General features: G+C 37.2%; 1 protein-coding gene across 1 annotated transcript; it reads right to left on the minus strand.

Annotated features, from left to right (window-relative positions):
- Positions 1 to 244: 244 nt before the first annotated feature.
- LOC149738358 (uncharacterized) lies at positions 245 to 11,552 on the minus strand. Its single transcript, XM_089873619.1, has 18 exons — positions 10,753 to 11,552; positions 10,386 to 10,581; positions 9,952 to 10,171; positions 9,031 to 9,187; positions 8,800 to 8,950; positions 8,214 to 8,704; positions 7,947 to 8,140; positions 7,559 to 7,756; positions 6,927 to 7,126; positions 6,121 to 6,609; positions 5,647 to 5,828; positions 4,757 to 5,093; positions 4,404 to 4,678; positions 3,211 to 3,360; positions 2,604 to 3,062; positions 1,940 to 2,537; positions 1,773 to 1,867; positions 245 to 1,698 (listed from the first exon to the last, which is right to left on the minus strand). The coding sequence occupies exons 1-18, from the start codon at positions 11,311 to 11,313 to the stop codon at positions 814 to 816; spliced, it is 5,838 nt and encodes a 1,945-aa protein (XP_089729745.1). The 5' UTR covers positions 11,314 to 11,552; the 3' UTR covers positions 245 to 813.
- Between the last annotated feature and the right edge of the window lie 7,084 nt (positions 11,553 to 18,636).

Genomic DNA, 18,636 nt, shown 5'->3' on the forward strand with positions numbered 1-18,636 from the left:
GGCTTATATACTGCAAGCTTATCAGATATTGCTTTAAATGAACTTAAGATTAGGTCGTTCGGGCGTTGAAAGAAGTAGCAACTCATGACAATGTCGTTTGCACGTAATAAAGCAAGACTTGGCTAACATGTGAGAACAATTATAAGTATAGTGCCGCTTTGAAGTTACGAATCCGAGTCATTTATGCTGTCGGTCAAAAATCTTTTCTTTTAAACCAAAGTAACTCGTTTTCCTAATAAAATACTTTGTAACACCAAAGATGATTTATTAAAACTTCAGAACATTTGAACTTGTTGTATATTCCTGCGTTAAACACAATAAGTTACGATCATAAATTTCTCGCATATGAAATATTGCAGCGTCTGTGTAAGGAAAATACTATAATAATGTACACATATTTCCACATAAGTGGCGTCCAGCAACTAAATGTAAGTAGTGAATGATTGAATCAACATAAATATGTTGATGGTCAAAACATGAAAAACGTATATTTCATTTGTATATGTAGTAATACTGCACACACTAGATAAAAAATATAAATATAATATGTGCATGTTGCGACAGGCCTGCTGGTTTGTAAAACGAGCACAGCTAATTGTTTCGGAGTTCTGGATTGTAGCAAAATTAGTGAAATGGTAATGTGAACTCGTAAACCGCGGTTTAGCAATATTATAACTTATAATTTGCGAAAAAAAAATGTTTGCTTTATTCTTGAGCGAGTCGTTTTTATGTTTTATCAACCAATAATGAAATACACACAAAAACAAACTTTTATGAGGTATAAACACTCGCTACTACACGAACGTTCGTTTTTCATTCCCATATCACCTCCGCTTTTTCATTTCCTTCTTTTGTGTTGCTCATAGACCGTCTTAACTGTGCGGCTGCTATTATGTTTGTCGAAGAATCTTCGTTGCCACAAGCAACGTACCACGTCATCGGCAATCCGGAAATCGAAGCACGATGACTATGCTGACTGCTACTGCTATGCGATGGCTCACTTGAAGGGTCGGAGAAGGTCGCCGACTTTGAATTACTTCTAGAAGTCGAACTGATGCTGGGAGCAAAGGATGGAACATAAGATGTCGAAGCATCTGTGCATGAAACGGTTCGCCTCGAGCTGGAACTTGAATCTTGGGTATTTGATAACCCTGACAGCAGAGAAGCCGATCTTTGTTGAACGTTAGTTGGAGTACCTAGTGGTTTCGAATGCAACTTCGTCCCATTGTTCACTGTGGATAGCTCCTGCAAAACAGGCCGGACATTTTGAAAAGAGTCATCGGTAATCATATTTTCTTCTGGGTTATCGCTGCAGCCATCGCGCGGTTGTTTTTCTGTATTGTGGCTCTCGTTAACTGGCCGTTCAAAAACGACGTGACTCAATATTTCCATGACGTTTTGTTCATTGCTGCGATAGGTGCTTGCTACGGAACTCTCTAACAAATCTGGCCTCCCAGTAATTTGAAGTGCTGATTCTGACACAAGTTTTGAACCGGCCACATCGTCGTTAGCAAAACGAACCTTACGTTCATACTCCGGTGTGTTAACTTCTGCGAATGACGAGACATCGGCGTTTCCATGTCTTACATCACGGGAGAGAGTTATTGAAGACACCGAATAAATAGGGGAAGGTGCGACTCTACCATTGAAAGGTGAATTGGTGGTATTTGACTTTCTTCTATACTTGTTGCTTGTAAACTAGAAAATATATGAGTTTAAAAATACATAAAGTCACAGTGTAAAACACGAAAGCTTCCGGTATCCACACTTACGTTGTTTCTATTGAGCATGTCTTGGTTTGTCCAAGCAAGGATATCAGGTGTGATAGTTCTGGTAGTTGTTGAGGTCGGAATAGATTGATATTCATCTGTGCAAGTATTTCGTTTAGTTAGGCGTGAAATGTTTTGAGATTTTTAAATCCGCCTAATTAAATTATTACCGTATGTTTCTTTATCCTTGTCTTCTCTGTGCTTCTTTTTACGCTTCCTGAGCAAAAAGATTATGATGATGGTGCAAAACAAGAGAAGCAAGCCGACCAGCAACAACCACCACCAATCGATGCCTCCAACTTGAATAATGGATGCGTCATTCGGTTGTGTAGTGTGAGATAGAGTGAAGCTACCATGCGCTCTACATGATGTAGTAGTGGTGTCGCAAATACCAACAGATACATTGTTATGTCCGCACACCGATAATCCGACGCAATTTACATTGGAAGCATCTGTCACAGTTGTACCATCAGCTAGTTGGTTCAGTCTAAATGAACCAGTAAGTGACGTCACAGTATCGTTGAATGACGTAATCGTTATCGTCAGAGTGGAATCAGAAATCCAGTTACCGACATACGTCATGTACTTATTAAAACTGAAGACAGTGTCTATTTCTGCTTTCGTTGACACGTTTGGTTTATTCGTTGCTTTGTCAAACTGCAATGTTATGACGTCACCAATTTGAATGCTGATGTCATCAACTTTAGATGTGTTTGGGTGCGCAATCACAGCTGATAGCAGAGCAGGTGTCAAGTTATCGTTTTGTTCCTGGATAAAAATATTTTATAAGTTAATTATACGCGAATGCTATATGACGGGAAAAAAGTTACTCACCACATAAACGTTTGTACTTAAACGCTCAGCCGCGCGGTAGCCCTCAAGGGCAGTTCTGCCGACACCGGTGTCCTGTGATACCACGTCGATCACAACGGATTTGCTGTACCTTGTTGTGAGATAACTTATCACTTGATGCACCGTATAATATGTTACTGATGTGTGAAAAGTCAGAGTAAATTGTGTCTCAGTCGGCACTTGGTCTGTTTTATCAAGCGACAGGTCCCAACGAGCAACGTAGTTATTCTGACATTGTGAAACAACAGCCGTCAAACCAGGAAGCTCGTTAGCAATGTCTGATTTCAAAATATCAGAGAAAAAAACGGAGCATAGTTGGTCAAGCTGAGATTTGCTCATTGCCGGTCGCAAGCTAACGTGACCTGTAGTACCATCAGTAACATATTCAACACCTGCTTGCAGTGTGGAGTTTTGCAAAACCACATCAGTGACATTGGGTACCTGCAAGTGAAAACGACTTTAGTGAAAAGCAACTACACTTGCCAGTTTTTATGGAACACTATATATTAGATTGATTTTTGGGTAAATTATTAGAACGTTAGTAGTAATTAAAACAATCCGCCGGTCAAGTTTGTTTATGTTTACGTACATTTAGTCCCCAATTCCCTTCTAATGGTGGTGAAGCGGCAGCACTCGGCTTTGACAATCCTGTGATGTCGCGGATGCAATATCTCCGTGCCGTGAAAGAGACGTTGTCACAGATTGTGCTTTGCTTTGGTGTGGCTGCCCAGTTTCCTATCTAAAACATAATTAAATATTTAAAACATAATATCTAAAACCTACCCAAAAGACATTTAATTATCTAAAACATAATATCTAAAACACATTCAAATATTTAAAACAGAATATTCAAAACCTATCTAAAACACGTTTAATTATTTAAAACATAATATCTAAAATACATTTATAGCTATGGGAAGAGTTATATTTTTTGTTATGTGTTACAATTACGCATCCTCACGACCCCCAAAGACCGTTAATAATTGTTTAACACATTATTAGGATATATGTGGATGTTATGTGCTTAACATGAAACAAATTTGCAATGTAGTCTAAAAGTATGATTCTTTAAACTTTGTGGACGTGATTGGCCTGTGTTACACATTTTTGTTTATCGAGTCAATTCTGCGGAGTAACCGGTCTGGTAAGACTTTATTATTCTGTGTTTTGACATTTGGTCCGGCGCCGTAGCTTATTGGTTACATTATTTATGATGAAGCTCTTACACTTACAAAGTAGGGATAGGCTAAGCCGGCAAGGCAGGTTCAGGACCCTCGTTAAGAAACTCCAATAAATCCTTGCAGTGCAAATGTTAAAAGGGCATACCACAATTTTCGTTTATATGAATAGAGATGCTCGAAGGTGATATAAAGTCACCACAAAAGTTCAAAACACGAAATAGCTTATATAAAATTGCATAAAAACACCGCTGGGGTAACCAAGCCACTTACAAGATTATGCCGAGTCGGCACCTTTAAAACTTAGTTTTCAACACGAACGACTGACTTTTATAATGTTTTCCTAAGGGAAATTCCATGCCTTGTTGCACGGACAAATTTTATTTTACCTTAGCGATTGAATTTAAGGTTTTAAGACGTTCTATTGTTGAAATTTGGGTGATACCTTTATATCACATTTTAGAATTTCCATCAATACACTTTTTTTCGTTGGTTTGTCCCAGTGATGCGTGCCGATGCTTGGCAATTATACAGGTCAGACCATGCAACATTATTTCTTACCGGTATTTAGTTTTCCTATTTTTTTTACTTTAAAGGAGTTCACCTGCACAGGTAGCTGGGGATAGCCTTCTCTTACAACTGTTATTTCGAATATCCTCGCAGTCAGCCATCTGCCAGTGTAGCCGTCGATCGAAGCAACAACAAGGGGGTTGGTGAAAGAGAAAATCTCTAGAATCTCATGCTTTGTTAACGTTTTACCACCTGAAGCAACTGGGTCTGTTGTGTCGTAATATCCGAACGGCGGCATGTTGGTATCCCGGTCAAAAACTATTTGGATCCTATCTCCACTAGAAAACTTCGCGTCGGTGTGTTGTTGCACTGTGTGAACAAGACTTAAGGTAAATAAATTAATGGGATTAATGCTACTGACATGTTTAAAACATTCATATATATAACCTGTAGTCCTTTGGATTGAAGGAATAACTGCGGGATAGGCTACAACCTGCTGAATAGCGGGCGAGCCTGGAAGATTTCCTATCGGTAAGTCAATTACAGTGGAACCATCAGCTTCCAACATGTTAATACTAATCGTGGTTGTAAGTGTGACAGCATTAGAATGATCGGTTCCGAACATATGGACTTCACGATGTCGAAAGTCGGGTGGATCAGCTGTGTTGCTGTATGTGATCTTACGCATAGCTGCACTGTAATCTTGAAAGTTTGCATCATGGTTGGTAATGGAATATTTTAAAACTCCACTTGTTACATTGTATTCCGATGATGTTGTCAGTACCTGTGCATTAGGACAATGTAGGTTAGCGACGTTTCATTGAATAGGGGAGAAACATAACTACACAAAAAACGTCTAGAAATGCTCGGTAAATACTTACAAACAAAAGTAAAATGTATAAAGAAATGTTAATACATAGTAGAGTGGGATAAGACGGAATCTTTAGCGCATGATGTATTTCCAAATATTTCCAAACTCAATTATCTCAGTTTTTTCCCAAACCTAAAACTAGTTTCATGAGACAAAATTGAACCATACGAAATATTCAAGTGTTTATTTATAAAGCCATGAAACTAGTTTACTCGGTTACACTCACAAACTACAAACATCTATTGGCTTTACTATTATTCAGCGAGCATTTTTTGCCTTTTCAAAAAAATAATGTTTCTATTTGACGTATTTTTTAAATATTTAACAACAGCAACCGGCTTTGGCAGGCGCTATATATAGTCGTGATAATGCTGTCAAAGAAGTCTGTAGTGTTAATTTTATGATTATCATTAAAGGGGGTCCGAAGATAGTAAAATAAAAAAAGTCTTGTCAAATCGGTACTAGCCTTTATGTAATAGTATGAATCGTTGACGTAAAACATCCGCTCAAAAGAAGATGGGATATATAGCATCTCGTTTGATCCGTCGTATACTGGGTTAATAGATAATACGACCGAATTGAGTGAGGTGTCGTCTGGATCTGAGAATGTAAAGTTCACGGCAGAAAACAAAGTAACCGGATCACTTCCTGTAATGTAGGTGCATTAATATAACACTCTAGCACCGTAGAGAAAGATTGAGTTATTGTTGGTACCTAAATCCTATAATTCATGACGATGCTTTCAACGGTTATGCAAATTGAGTTTAATTGAGATTATAAATTATTTCCCGTACTATATTACTCGTCAGAAATTTAAAATCAGTTTAAATCGTATACAAGACAAAATTACAGTGGCCGTGAAGCAATTGCCCTAAAATATATACGCCTTTTCAAGCCACGCCAGTATAAATCAAAAATGCCAAACAAGCCTTGCAACTACCTCTTCGGAAGTCCACCACAGTCCAGGTGGAAGTTGCTTCATGCGAAGTCGACACTATGGGTGCGTTGTTTACTGATGTCACCTTAATATCACGACTAAACACCGGCGAACTAACGCCCGAAATATCAGTCACCACCACTTCTACTCGTCGTGAATCGGTCGGACCAACATTGGTAGTTGGGTTTTGTGATAAATGTTGGTAGCCTACACTACGTAAAGCTTTTTCGTAAAATCCTTTGCTGATGTTTCCGGCAAATTTTACTTCAGTATAATCTGTGTTCCATGTCGCTGACAATCCAGTTGATGACGTAAGTTCGGATAAGCTTGCGTAACCAGCACTTGAGCCAATAACAATTCTTTCGTACCCGGTATCGAAGATATTATGCAAGGACACACTGGCTGTAGCGCCTCTTGATGACGTCATATTCCATATGAGGACATCAGGAAACAACGAAACCGGGTTACCCTCTTCGTAGAACTGAACTTCACCTAAAAATAATAATGTATCGGCGTGGCGGGACATCGGAGAAATGAATGTAATTTTATCCTAGGGTATCCAGAAAACGAAATTTGTTATAGCACGGGTGTTATGTTTCATACACCTCGCACCAGCCTCTACTAGCTACTTGATGTTACTTTTTGGAGGATTTTTTCCTTTTTCTCAGCCTATTTGGTATTAAACAAAGAATAGTCAAAATAATAAATAAACGCATTCTCGCGGCCTTAAAAGTCGTTATATGGGATTTAGGTGCTAAATCTTACCACACATTCACAGTGCTATATTAAGGTATACATGCGTATCGCACCTTGACTGCCACTTAGAGAAGGAAAACTGTTTGCTACCATCGTCGCAACGACTGATACAAAGGATGACCCAAAAGGACCGTTAGCAACATATGCAGCGTTCACTCGAAAACTGCCACCGCTCAACCCATCACTACCATCCCATGGTAGAATATCGATACGTGGATGGGAAGTCGAGGCGAAAGTTGTATCAGGGAGAAACCTGTTTAATAAACCAAGCCAGCGTTTAGAAGGGTGCGGGGTAAGACAGGACATTCATTCTATTTTCTCGTTTTTTTTGGTTGTAAGCAAAATTTTTTACACAATTATATAGCCTTATCTCCGGTACTGTAAAAAAGCGTTGGTATATTTGTTAAAAAATACGACCCAGAAGCATAGGATAAATGTGCTAACGGTTTCCCATATTACCCCACGACACTATGGTGCTTTTGTTTGAAATAACATGTTTTACAAACATATTAAAATATGTAAGGGTCAAGCCAATTAAAACAAACTGAGCTGGCAAATATAGTTTTGTAGGAAATGACGATTATGAAAATTAAGCTGTACACGAAAAACGAAATAACACTGGTAAAGTATAATAGACATGACGCATCAGCACACGTAGTATTTTTAAATAGGATTATACTCATACCGTATTCTGCAAGTAGAAGACAATACTGTCGCAAGAGATGTCGACACAGGTTCAGGACTTGTTTGACCCGCCCCATACGAACTATAAAATGAAAACCACTCATTCGGTGATGTAACACTGCACGTGTATTCGAATTCACCCAAGCTGCTATCTGTGTTTATTACGGCAACGCCAAGATTTGTCGTGGGATCGATATCTCTGCAAAATAATAATGTAGTCTATCAATGGCTAAATACGAATTGTTCCCGTTAAAATTTGACAATATAGAAGACTTTGCCGTTATATATATACGTGTAAATTTACGCCGAAATTAGGCAATACAAAGACTTCGACACTTCAAAGGTTCTTAGTTGGTATCAATATTTCTTAAAGCTGCTATACAGCAAACCTGTATACGTCTTTTACGAGATCCTTTACTGTGGTACCCAGATTATTTAATGCGGATGCAGAGTAAACAGGGAGCTCCACAGATGAAATGCCAGATTCGAAATATGGCGAGTCGTTCGTGTTGCTTACTTCCACTATCCCAGTTACTTGCTGTTGACTGAATGCACCTGTAGGTCCAATATATGAAGCATCGACCTGTAGCATGGAATCAATGTTCGTAAAGTTTTTAACTTCTGTATATACATCGGTGTTTTGTTATTGCACTCACCCCTTCGTTTCCGTTAGTTCCACTTGTGAAATCCCAGCATCTGTAAGTAAATGAAGCTTCACCGTTAAAGTTTGCATTCGGGATTAACCGAATACCATCAGTCTCCGCGTCTCCATTTGAACCAAGTAGCACAGAAACGCTAGATATATCTGTCCACGTTGTACCATTATCAGAAGTGCGTTGCCACGTACCACTGTTGTCAAATGAAGTAACAGCGATTCCCAAGTTCAAAATAGTAGCGTCGTAAGCCATGTCGACATCATCACACGCCTCGGTGAGTTTGCTAACCCGTATTCCGCTGCCTCCATCCGAATCTTCCGCCACAGTTGTAAGCTGAAACATTAGCTGAGATGACGTCAGTGCCACGTGAGGTGCGTCATTCACTGGAGTTATCATCACAGTAACAGTGGCCATGTCTGGACTGAACGCGTCACCAGGTGCAGTCCAAGTCACGTTAACAAAGTCCGCGTTCAAAAATGATGAAGTCGTTCCTATTTAAAAATTAAACTTTAGGTTATGGAAAGTAGTTAATTCATATTTAGAATAATACTAAAATAGTTGTAAAATACATGCACTATAATGTTACCTGTTTTGTCCCATGCAACAACCGTAATGGTCGTATTCCCAACATAATTGGAATTTGGTGTATAACTAATATACTGTTCATTCAGCACCACACAAGTTTTGCTAAGAGATGTGTTGCGTAGAATGTTCCCTGAATCATCACGCACTCCGTCCTACAACAACAAACGATTCAAAAAATGCGAAGAAAAAGTTGCATTATTTCAATTTTATAATTAGCATCGAGATTATTTACCTCTACTGTAACAAGTGTGTGAGACGGGCCAGGGTAGCTCCACAAACCATTTGTATTATCTGCGCCCAATATACCAATAGCAAGCTCTGAATTGAAGTCGTTATCGGTAATTGAGTTTCCCAAGATGTTAATAGCTGTCGAGCTGATTGGCGCGTACCTGGGAATAAACAATTGGCCTCTAAAGTTTTAAACAAAGCTATGAACAATCATATATTAAATAAGCTCTGCGTTTAGCGGACATACCAAAGAAAACCAAAATTTGTGTATTGATAAAAATACTGAAATAAAATCCAAAGTTTCATAAAAGGTAACAACCTCTGAAAACGGGGAATCAAAATCGCAAATTCAAAGGCTACTTATATGCCGACTCAGCAGTATGTCTCACTGGTGTCTGCTGTAATATTTTATTAAAAAAAAAACAAGTCGTTCGGGTTAATATTACGTTTGAAAAAGTGCTTAGTTTAACCTGGCATATATGTAACTAAAACCTGGTAATCTGGTATATAGCTTCACGAAAAATACGCATTCATTAAACTAAACCCGTTTTTTAATTTTCTTTAGTATAGTTTTAACAACTGGAAATGGTAAAAGTTTAATGACACTTTTGCTAAGACCAAATTTGTTTTACTGCTGTCGTTTTTTACGCGAAATTTTTAGAAGCAGTTTCATTTTTTTGAAACTTGGATGGTTTGTTTAGATCACGTCATATTAGATTCTCCGTTGGCGTATGCCTCTTTAATTTCTCATAGCTGTTTCATGGCCTACTCAATAATCAATTGATTGGCCATGGTTATTTCCAACACACTATCTTTCTCGCATATAAAACCAGCATGTGAATTTATGGTGTTGAATTATGAGTGGACGAAACAATGGAGCAATTAGTTTTAGACAGTTCATTTATGTGAAATCTGTTACACTCACAGAGAGCTGTCTTCTTCTATAGTAAGTACCGGTGGCTTCGAACCGAAAAATGGGGAATCGTTAACGTTTTGTACAGTGAAATATATTGGGACGTTGGCAGACGATGTCGCGTCGTGAACTTCAACATTTAAACCCCTGAACTGAGCAGTAGGTTCTTCTGCAGTGTTGTCGTATGTCAAAGTTTCGATTGCACGTTCGTATTCGCTGACGCTCAATAAGCCTGAAAAGATAAGCTTAGAAGAATATTACACCTAAACAGCTTGCTGTACAAAAAAACTTGAACAATCTTTAGTTAAATTATTTGATGCAAATTAATAATCATTAATTATAATCTGCAGAGAAATTCTTGTAAGCATAAAAAGGCAACGGATTGCCGAATTTAAAAAAATCTTTTAATGGTGATTATGTTACCACATGCTAATTACTGCACTTGCCTGTTAAATTCAGGACTCCCGCGGACTCATCGAACGTAAAGGATGGTGCGATGACGTAACTAAAGGTGACGTTGCGCGTTCCAGTGTCTACAGTTACAGTTTGCGTAAAGCTGCTGAGGGCAAGTATTTCTCTATCGGTGTCCAAAATATTTAATGACTCGATCAACACAAACTCGATGCCGGTGGGTGCGTTAATCTATAATGAGTCATTGAATTATTAAAACCAAGAAAGCGTCCAAAAAAGGTATTTAGCTTAAGTTAAAGTACATATAACAAATCCAATATGCCAACAAACTGCGAATTGCGTATAACAATACGAAAAAATGCAGACGTGGATAAGAATGCAAGGTTATAGCGCAGGAATTACCTGCACAGGGTTGTTAATTATTCCTGCTGGACCTGAACCCTCTCGGTAAAAGAAGTGAGGAACATTTACACTGATGCTCAGGCTTGTCCTCGCTTGTACCCCTCTTCCGGACCTTTGGTGGGAAACCACATTTATTTCCGACCGGAGAAAATTCCGAAACTGAGGTGACAGTTTCTCATAATCCTCGGTTGTCATTTTTAAACCTGTCCGACTGTTTAGAGAATCTAAGACGAGGACGTCGATGTCTTCTAAAGAGCGTTTCCATCTTTCCATTAAGTGTAACGGTGACTCTCTTTCTCTGGGTTTTTGTGGCGTCGCAGTCAAATTGTGATTCCGATCATCATTCGATAAACTTTTCTGTTCTGCAGGTTTCAGCTCGATTTTCGACATTTGCACCGAAGATCTTGCGTCGTCGTAAGTTGGAATGTTTTGCGTTGCGTGGATGTCACTGATAGAATGAAGAAGATCACCATCGTTTTGATAGTTCGTTAGCGGTTTAGAAAAAACAATATGAACCAACAGAAATACAAGTTTTTTTAGCAGTAAATTTTTCAGGGACATTTTTCTTATTCTAATCTGCCCTTGTTAATGTTTGAATAAGTAAAGTTAAGTTTGTAGTAAGCTGAATATTTTCCTGCTACACCATTAAGAACTTTTTTCAGTTCTGCCGCGCCTAAAAATATTTGCTGCTTTCGCCACCTGTTCGGACTATCTTCATCACGACTTATGGAAACAGTCATTGTTTATTCAAACACACCAAAACACCAGCAACACCGGTACCGCCCAACATCGTTTAAACATTTGGCCACAGAATCAACTAAAGGGAGCTCTGCTCTCACCGCGACTGGATACGATTACTCGGCATCGCACCTGGACAAAAGACCCCCTACACAGCCGTAAGGATTGTGAGAAGATGATTCGGAAACGTAAAGTTACGATTTCTTTTCAGCCGACTAGCTGTGTCTGCTTAATCTCGTCAAATCGCCACACCCCATTTCCCTTCTTGTCTGATCCCACGATTTTAGATGACCATCGTCTGATTTTAAACAATTTGTTTTCAATTTTAAACAATTTTTTTATTGTTTACATACAAACAAACCTCTCCACTAAAATGGTCTAGTAATATTTATTTTTACAAGTTATAAAGGGCTGTGCGTCAAATATTTCATCTTTTCTATATTTTGCAACAACACATAATTAAATAGACAATCTAGTTTTCTATGGCTGTTATACACACATGCTTTATCTATTAAGCTGCTTTTACTGGTATTGTGGAGAGTGCTCGTACAACATCAATGAAATATGTATGTTTTTTTTTTAAAGGAAAAAAGTAACGCTGTTTTCGCCACAACATGCGTCACTCGTTTATTAAAAAGTTGGCTATTCAAACTTTATATTTAGCAATAGAAAATGTATCAACGTCGTATAGTGTATCGGTTTCATGAAATTAGTCGCGTGTAATAACATATGCTAAGCAATGTTACGCAACAGTGATGGAATAACGTTATCAATACACACCGATAACAAACAAGATGATACTTGGAATTCGGGAGAATGGAGATTGGGAAGATCGGGGCATAGTTTCGATATTCTGTAGCGATTATTATCATTTCAGTAGGCCGAATGAAAGCGTGACCCGTAAATGAAACACGCAATTACAATTCTTTGATCGAAATTTGACCTGTAATTCAAGCTGGGCAATTCACACCTTGGAGTGATAGCATCCTTTTGTTCTATAATTTGGGCTTTGTATTCGCGCGTGAAACAGGTGTTTGGCAACGCTTCTGAAAAAAAACTCGTCAAATACTGAAATCGATATCTGTACTCTCTCGGAAACAAACTACCTATGTTCGCTTAGCTTAGCCGAAAGAGTTACGTAAATGAAACGACAAGTGCGAAGTAGCCTAAGAAATATTTAGGCGACTTTTTCCAAATAACTTTCATAATTCTAGCATTTAGTCTTTAATCTCTTTGCTCAAATCAAATTGCAATATATACATAGCATAAGGAGGGGAAGACACCTTTAGCACATAACATTCAATATGCTGATTGTGCTTTAAACAATTAACAACGGTCTACGGGAGTTGTGAAGATACGATTTTATAATTCTTTGAAGGTTGAGGTCTCCCGTCTTCCCCGTCCCACCCCCACCAGAACTTTTAAACAAACGCTTTTAAATAAACAGACATTAAATCATTAAAGTAGCATACCAACGTAAAATGAAAATTTGTATACGGAAAGATATTCTCAAATGTATCCTAAAGGTACCATCAAAGTTTGCCAAAACGATGGAGTAAAATTTTCCATAAGAAAAATTTTCCATAAGAAAAATTTTACTCAATTTAAATTGTTTCTAGTTTCTAAAATACTAAAAAATCAAATTTTATTTCTAATTTGATATAATGAATGCTTTTTCTTCAAGAAAATATAAAAAAAATGTAAAACGTAGACTTTATTAGGTTTTAATTTTTCGATTGAACCTAGGTACATACCAGATTATGCTGATTTTGCTTCAACAGTCGAATTTGCGGTTTTGAAACTCATTTTTTTAGAAGCTTTTTTTGTATTTTAAAACGTTGATTGTAGCTTTAGGTCACATTGAGGCATATCTATCAATACACAAATTTTAATGTTTGGTTGGTATGCCCCTTTAAATAGGTGATTTTATGCACAATGATATCAAATGACTTCTTTTATCACATGACGTCACAGTGGTGTCACGTGATTTTGTTCTGGTGTATAATTCGCTCTAACTCAATAACGAGCACCAACTACATGAGCACCTGCCCGATATTTAGCGATTCGCACAACAGTGGAAATTTTACAAATTCGAAAACACACAGGATAAGACGGGACGTTTTAAAATCATTGTTAATTTTGATTAACATGTGTATTTATTATTAGGAATACACGTAAATAACACGAAATAATACTATACGCTTTGAAAATCAAGTTTAAATATTTTTTATTTGCCCTACTGTTATAGTTTCTAACATTTTACCTACATCATATTATTTAATGACATTTGGCTTTGTTTGAACGGTAATGGGTATTGTTCGAACATCATCATGTGATAAATACTGTATCCAACAAATGTATACGATCACGAACTTATAATAACATAAAATTGATAATAACTATTAATAAAGTTTACAATATTGCTACAAGTTGGGTATTGCTACATTGTCTTTCGCACAAGCCACTTATCACAAATGCTATCCTAGTACAAATGACTGAATTTCGAACATATTTTTCATATATTATGTTGTCATTATAGCAGTGAATTATATTTCAATTAGCCTGAGGTATAAATTATTGAATTTAAACAAACCTTCCAAAGATTAGCAATAAAAACATATAAAACTACAACGTGGGCAAAGATGAGACACCAAACTTAAATCTATTTACATTAACAGTGTTCTGCAACTTGTAGTTAACCTACCGAATTTAACCCACTGTGCTAGTTTCTTTGCCATGTAAACTTTATATACAGTAGGGTGGGGGAAGATGGGACACCTTTAGCACATGATATTCAAACATCCTGATCGTGTTTTATATACTTAACATCGGTATGAGTCGTAGTGATACAGTCATGTCGATGCCTGCCTATTTTCCTCATGTTTCTATTCTATTTTTTTCAAAAATCTATAAAACTAGTTTTAAATTGTTCACACTAGCAAGCTACAAAATTCATCGTGTTTACTATGATTTAGCGGGTATTTTACGTAGTTTTTTAATATAGTAGGGTGGGGGAGGATGGAACACCTTTTTATTCTAATATGGCAGTAAACGTAGAACAGTCAAAGAATATTAAAAACGTATCCTCACGACTCCCATGGACCGTTGTTAATTGTTTAAAAAAACGATCAGGATATTGGGATATTCAGTGCTAAAAGAATCCCATCTTTTCCCACCCTACTATATTTAAAAACAGTAATCGGCTTTGACGCGTGTTTTACAAAGTCGTTATAATACTGTTGAATATTTTCTGTAACATCATTTTCCTGATTATCATTAAATGAGGATCCGTAAAAAATTAAACAGAAGTCTCGTCTGACAAAGTATCCCATCTCCCCCTACCCTACTATATGAAGTTATAACATGTGTTGGTTGAGTATTTAAAAATCGTAAATATATATATCGTATAGTTTTAAAAAAAGAGAAAAATGCAATGAACATTCAGCTACTAATTCGAGCTCTAGTGATATAGGTCTAGAAGGCGAACAAGGTCATTCCTGAATAAAAACATACTCTACCAAAAACCACCCAATTTATCATATATTCGAGTAGTAAATTAATTTTTTCCGTCACAAGGATTTTGAATTTGTATTTTACTGCAAAAAAACATGATTTTGTTCTAATAATAATGTGCAGGTCATCACGCCATTATCAAAGTTAGCGACACCATTGATGTGAAACAAATCTAACTAACCTCACTACATATGAGATATCCACACTCGACATTAGGTTCAATCGAAAATTAAAACATAATAAAGTCTATGTTTAACAATTGTTTTTATGTAGTTTTGAAGAAGAAGCATTCATTATACCGAATCGGAAATAAAATTTAAATTTTCTTAAGTATTTTAGAAACTAGAAACAATCAAAGTTGAGTGATTTTTTTTCTAATGGGAAATCCCATACATTGCGCCACGGCCAATTTTTTTTACTCCAGCGGTCGAAGAACCTTTAAAGAAGATTGATCAAAAGATTGGACCATGATAAGAAAACAAAAGCTATGAAAGAAATTCCAGCCAAGTTTACAATAAACGGTTTCAAGAGCACACATTTGTACAACAAGAGAGCAAACCTCTGAGTGATAGGACAGTACTTTTTAAACAGTACTGTAAAACAAGAGATTAAGGATCTAATGAGTAAGCACGTATTAAACTACTTATTAATATTAATTACCCGCCTTTTATTACAACGGTCGACTGAGTTCGGTCAAAAACAAAACAGAAGTAACCAACGAATTGGGTTTCAGTCGCCATTGGTGACTGTGGAGCAGTAGGTAAAATGCATTTATACATTTATTATAACTCACGAAACTTATGATGCATGAGGATTGAGTAATTGATAAAGAATGTGTAAATACGCTTGGTACAACTTCTGTACAATGTTTTGACTTGTAAACTTACACTCGTTAACCTTGTCATCGCTTATGGATGTTTGTTTTCGTGAATTTAGACAAACCGCAACCACGCAGTAATTATAGGTAATGTTAGAAGTTATAACATTATTCACATTGTGGCGGTTGCATAATGCTTTATTGCGAGCGGTTAACTAAGGGAGCAAAGGAACAAGAGACGCGCTGTTTATGCGGAAGATAACGACACTTCGGCGCACACACACGTGATGGGCAGCCACACGCTAAATATGCTGTTTAAATCTGAAAATTTAGTCTAAAAATCCTAAATATATATTATGATTTAATTTCAACCAAGAGTTTATAGAATAAATCCCAGAACTATAGGAGCTGATATAAATGCCTAAAACAAAGGCCCAATAAAACAATAACAACAAGAACAACTGTTCGACGAAAAGGATCTATATGACCACTTACGTGTCCAACAAAAACAAGAGGGCAAATCTTTAATGGATGTGCACGTATAATTTGAACATTAAGATAGATGATATCAGAGAAACTCCGAATGGTCTCACTGCTGCTATTGTGTATTCAAACACAAGTAAACACCTTGACTTTCCATTGTGTTTAGACAATTATATTTTGTTGCAAACGTAAAATAGCTTATAACCAGTCAAAACTAAAAATATATAAAACAACTCATTGGGTTTAAACGAACTTTTTAAGTTTAGTTTGAGTTTTCCTTTTGTGAGAAGGTGTAAAATAGTTTTTATTTATTTTTTAATACATTTTTTTGCAAAATAATATTAAAGTTACTTCTGTCAAATGACTAAAACGTCACAGATTACCCGCTTCTAGATCTTGTTTTTGACTCTTTTTAAAAGAGAAAAACAAATTACCAATGTGTTTTAGATTTTCCAATCTTTAAATTCGTTTTTAGGTCCAAGCTTTCCCTCCGTTTTCTTTTTTTACGTAACATTCTATTGGCTCTAGAAGATTTTTCAATTGGGTGTCGTAAAAATAAACAGTAGGTGTTTTCTGAATCTGGATTCTCCAGTGACTTCACCAAATAGATTATGTCAACTTGATTTCGTTATATTCAATTGAGTCGGGAGTCTATTTGTAAAATTAAAAAAAAACGTTCGGTCTCTTTGTATAGAATACAATTATTTTGTGTTTTCTATGGAAGAATAATTTGCTGTGTTTTCTTTATAGATCGCAATACTTACAACTTTTACTACAACGCATGATTTTACGTGTTTTACAAACCGACTTCTAGCTAACATGTTACAATGTGGATACCCGTACATTTTTCTTTAGAAACCCAAGTTTGATAAAGAATACATAAAATGTTCATGTATATTAGCCTATTGTACATTTATTACATAAATGCATACATACATCAATAATTTGGAAACCGTAACAAAATAAAGAAAAATTGTGTGAAATACAGTTCGATGCATCATATCCGTCTCATCTACATTCATAAAAGCTGGCATAGGTGTCAGTTTAGTAATACATAGGTGATGAGTAATTCTCTATTTTTAAAACTTTACTAAGCTACATCTATGTTTATCAAAACAATTATGAGATGTAGGTAACCACAAATTTTAGTTGCCTGCTGCTCTGCTATAGTGCTGCTACAATTGAAAGTAAACATTGGTATATCGTTCTGTTAAATTGGCTTTATTTCAGAATTCGTAGGGAATTAATGCTTACTGTTATAAACACAACCAATAATGGCCATTAAATAATACGTAGTTCAATATTCCATTTGTACAGTGCTTAGTAGTAAGCATGAACGAACGAGTGTAACTTACTTTATCATCGCGTGACCTGAAAACGACAGTCGTTATAACAAGGGTGTTCACACACCTCGTGCCAGCTTACGAGTTACTAAGTATATTACTATACGGGTGAATACTTTTTTGTGCTTTCTTTATTTTTTACGTGTGGCTGATAATTTGGACAACCCATTAGTGACCACTGGGTTGAAGCAATTGCCGTTAGGTGTCTTGCCTCGGTCGTCTCAAATCGGAGGCACGTGATGTCACGGTTACATTACGTACAAGACGGTGCGCATCAGGAAACATGGCAGTAATCCTCCCAATTGACCACTGGGAGCGGGGCATCGAGTCACCCACAAGAAGGACGATATCGTCAATCTTAAAAATCTTATTTAGTTTGTGCCACTTTCGGCGGGCAATAATCGTACGGAGGCATCCTCTAAACCAGTGGGTCTAGCAGCGGTGGGACAAGTACTGGAGATAACGCCATCGCCGCCCGACAAAATAATCCGTTTTGTCGGAGGGAGATCGGGGATTGGGTTCGGTCTTAACAGGTGGAGGATTAAAGCTCTATTGAACTTCCTTCTGTCAAAGAAACTTATAAATTTTGTTGTGGTTCCAGCCCTGAATGGAATCACGGAACACCCGTTCGGCTCCAACTAGGTTGGTCCCATTATCGGAGCAGATGTAAGCAGGGGCTCCTCTTCGGCCAATAAATCGTCACAATGCGTTGAGTGGGGAGTCGGCTGATATGTCTTAGGCTAGCTCCAGGTGTATACAGCTCGGGTGGGTATGCAGGGCCTCTGCTCAATCGTTTGATCTCGGTGACGATTAAATCAAAATTCATCGGCGTGCACGTCCCAATTAACCAATTAATGTCGACACGCATCTTGTGGAACATTTCTTCAATAACGGCTACCAGGGTAACGGGTTCTCGTTGAAATCTGGCAAGAACTTCCACGAGGCTGTTAACGAGGTCGGGTCCTTACATAAGTACCTGGTTAATTTAGA

Source organism: Ciona robusta, chromosome 3, assembly GCF_009617815.1.
Source record: "Ciona robusta chromosome 3, ASM961781v2".
NCBI classification, from domain to species: domain Eukaryota; kingdom Metazoa; phylum Chordata; class Ascidiacea; order Phlebobranchia; family Cionidae; genus Ciona; species Ciona robusta.

Coding starts and splice junctions, on each gene's coding strand:
- LOC149738358 (XM_089873619.1), bottom strand. CDS start 11,313: ATGTCCCTGAAAAATTTACTGCTAAAAAAACTTGTATTTCTGTTGGTT. Junction 2,538..2,603: donor TAAGTACAAACGTTTATGTG/GTGAGTAACTTT, acceptor ATTTTTATCCAG/GAACAAAACGATAACTTGAC. Junction 1,699..1,772: donor ACATGCTCAATAGAAACAAC/GTAAGTGTGGAT, acceptor TATATTTTCTAG/TTTACAAGCAACAAGTATAG.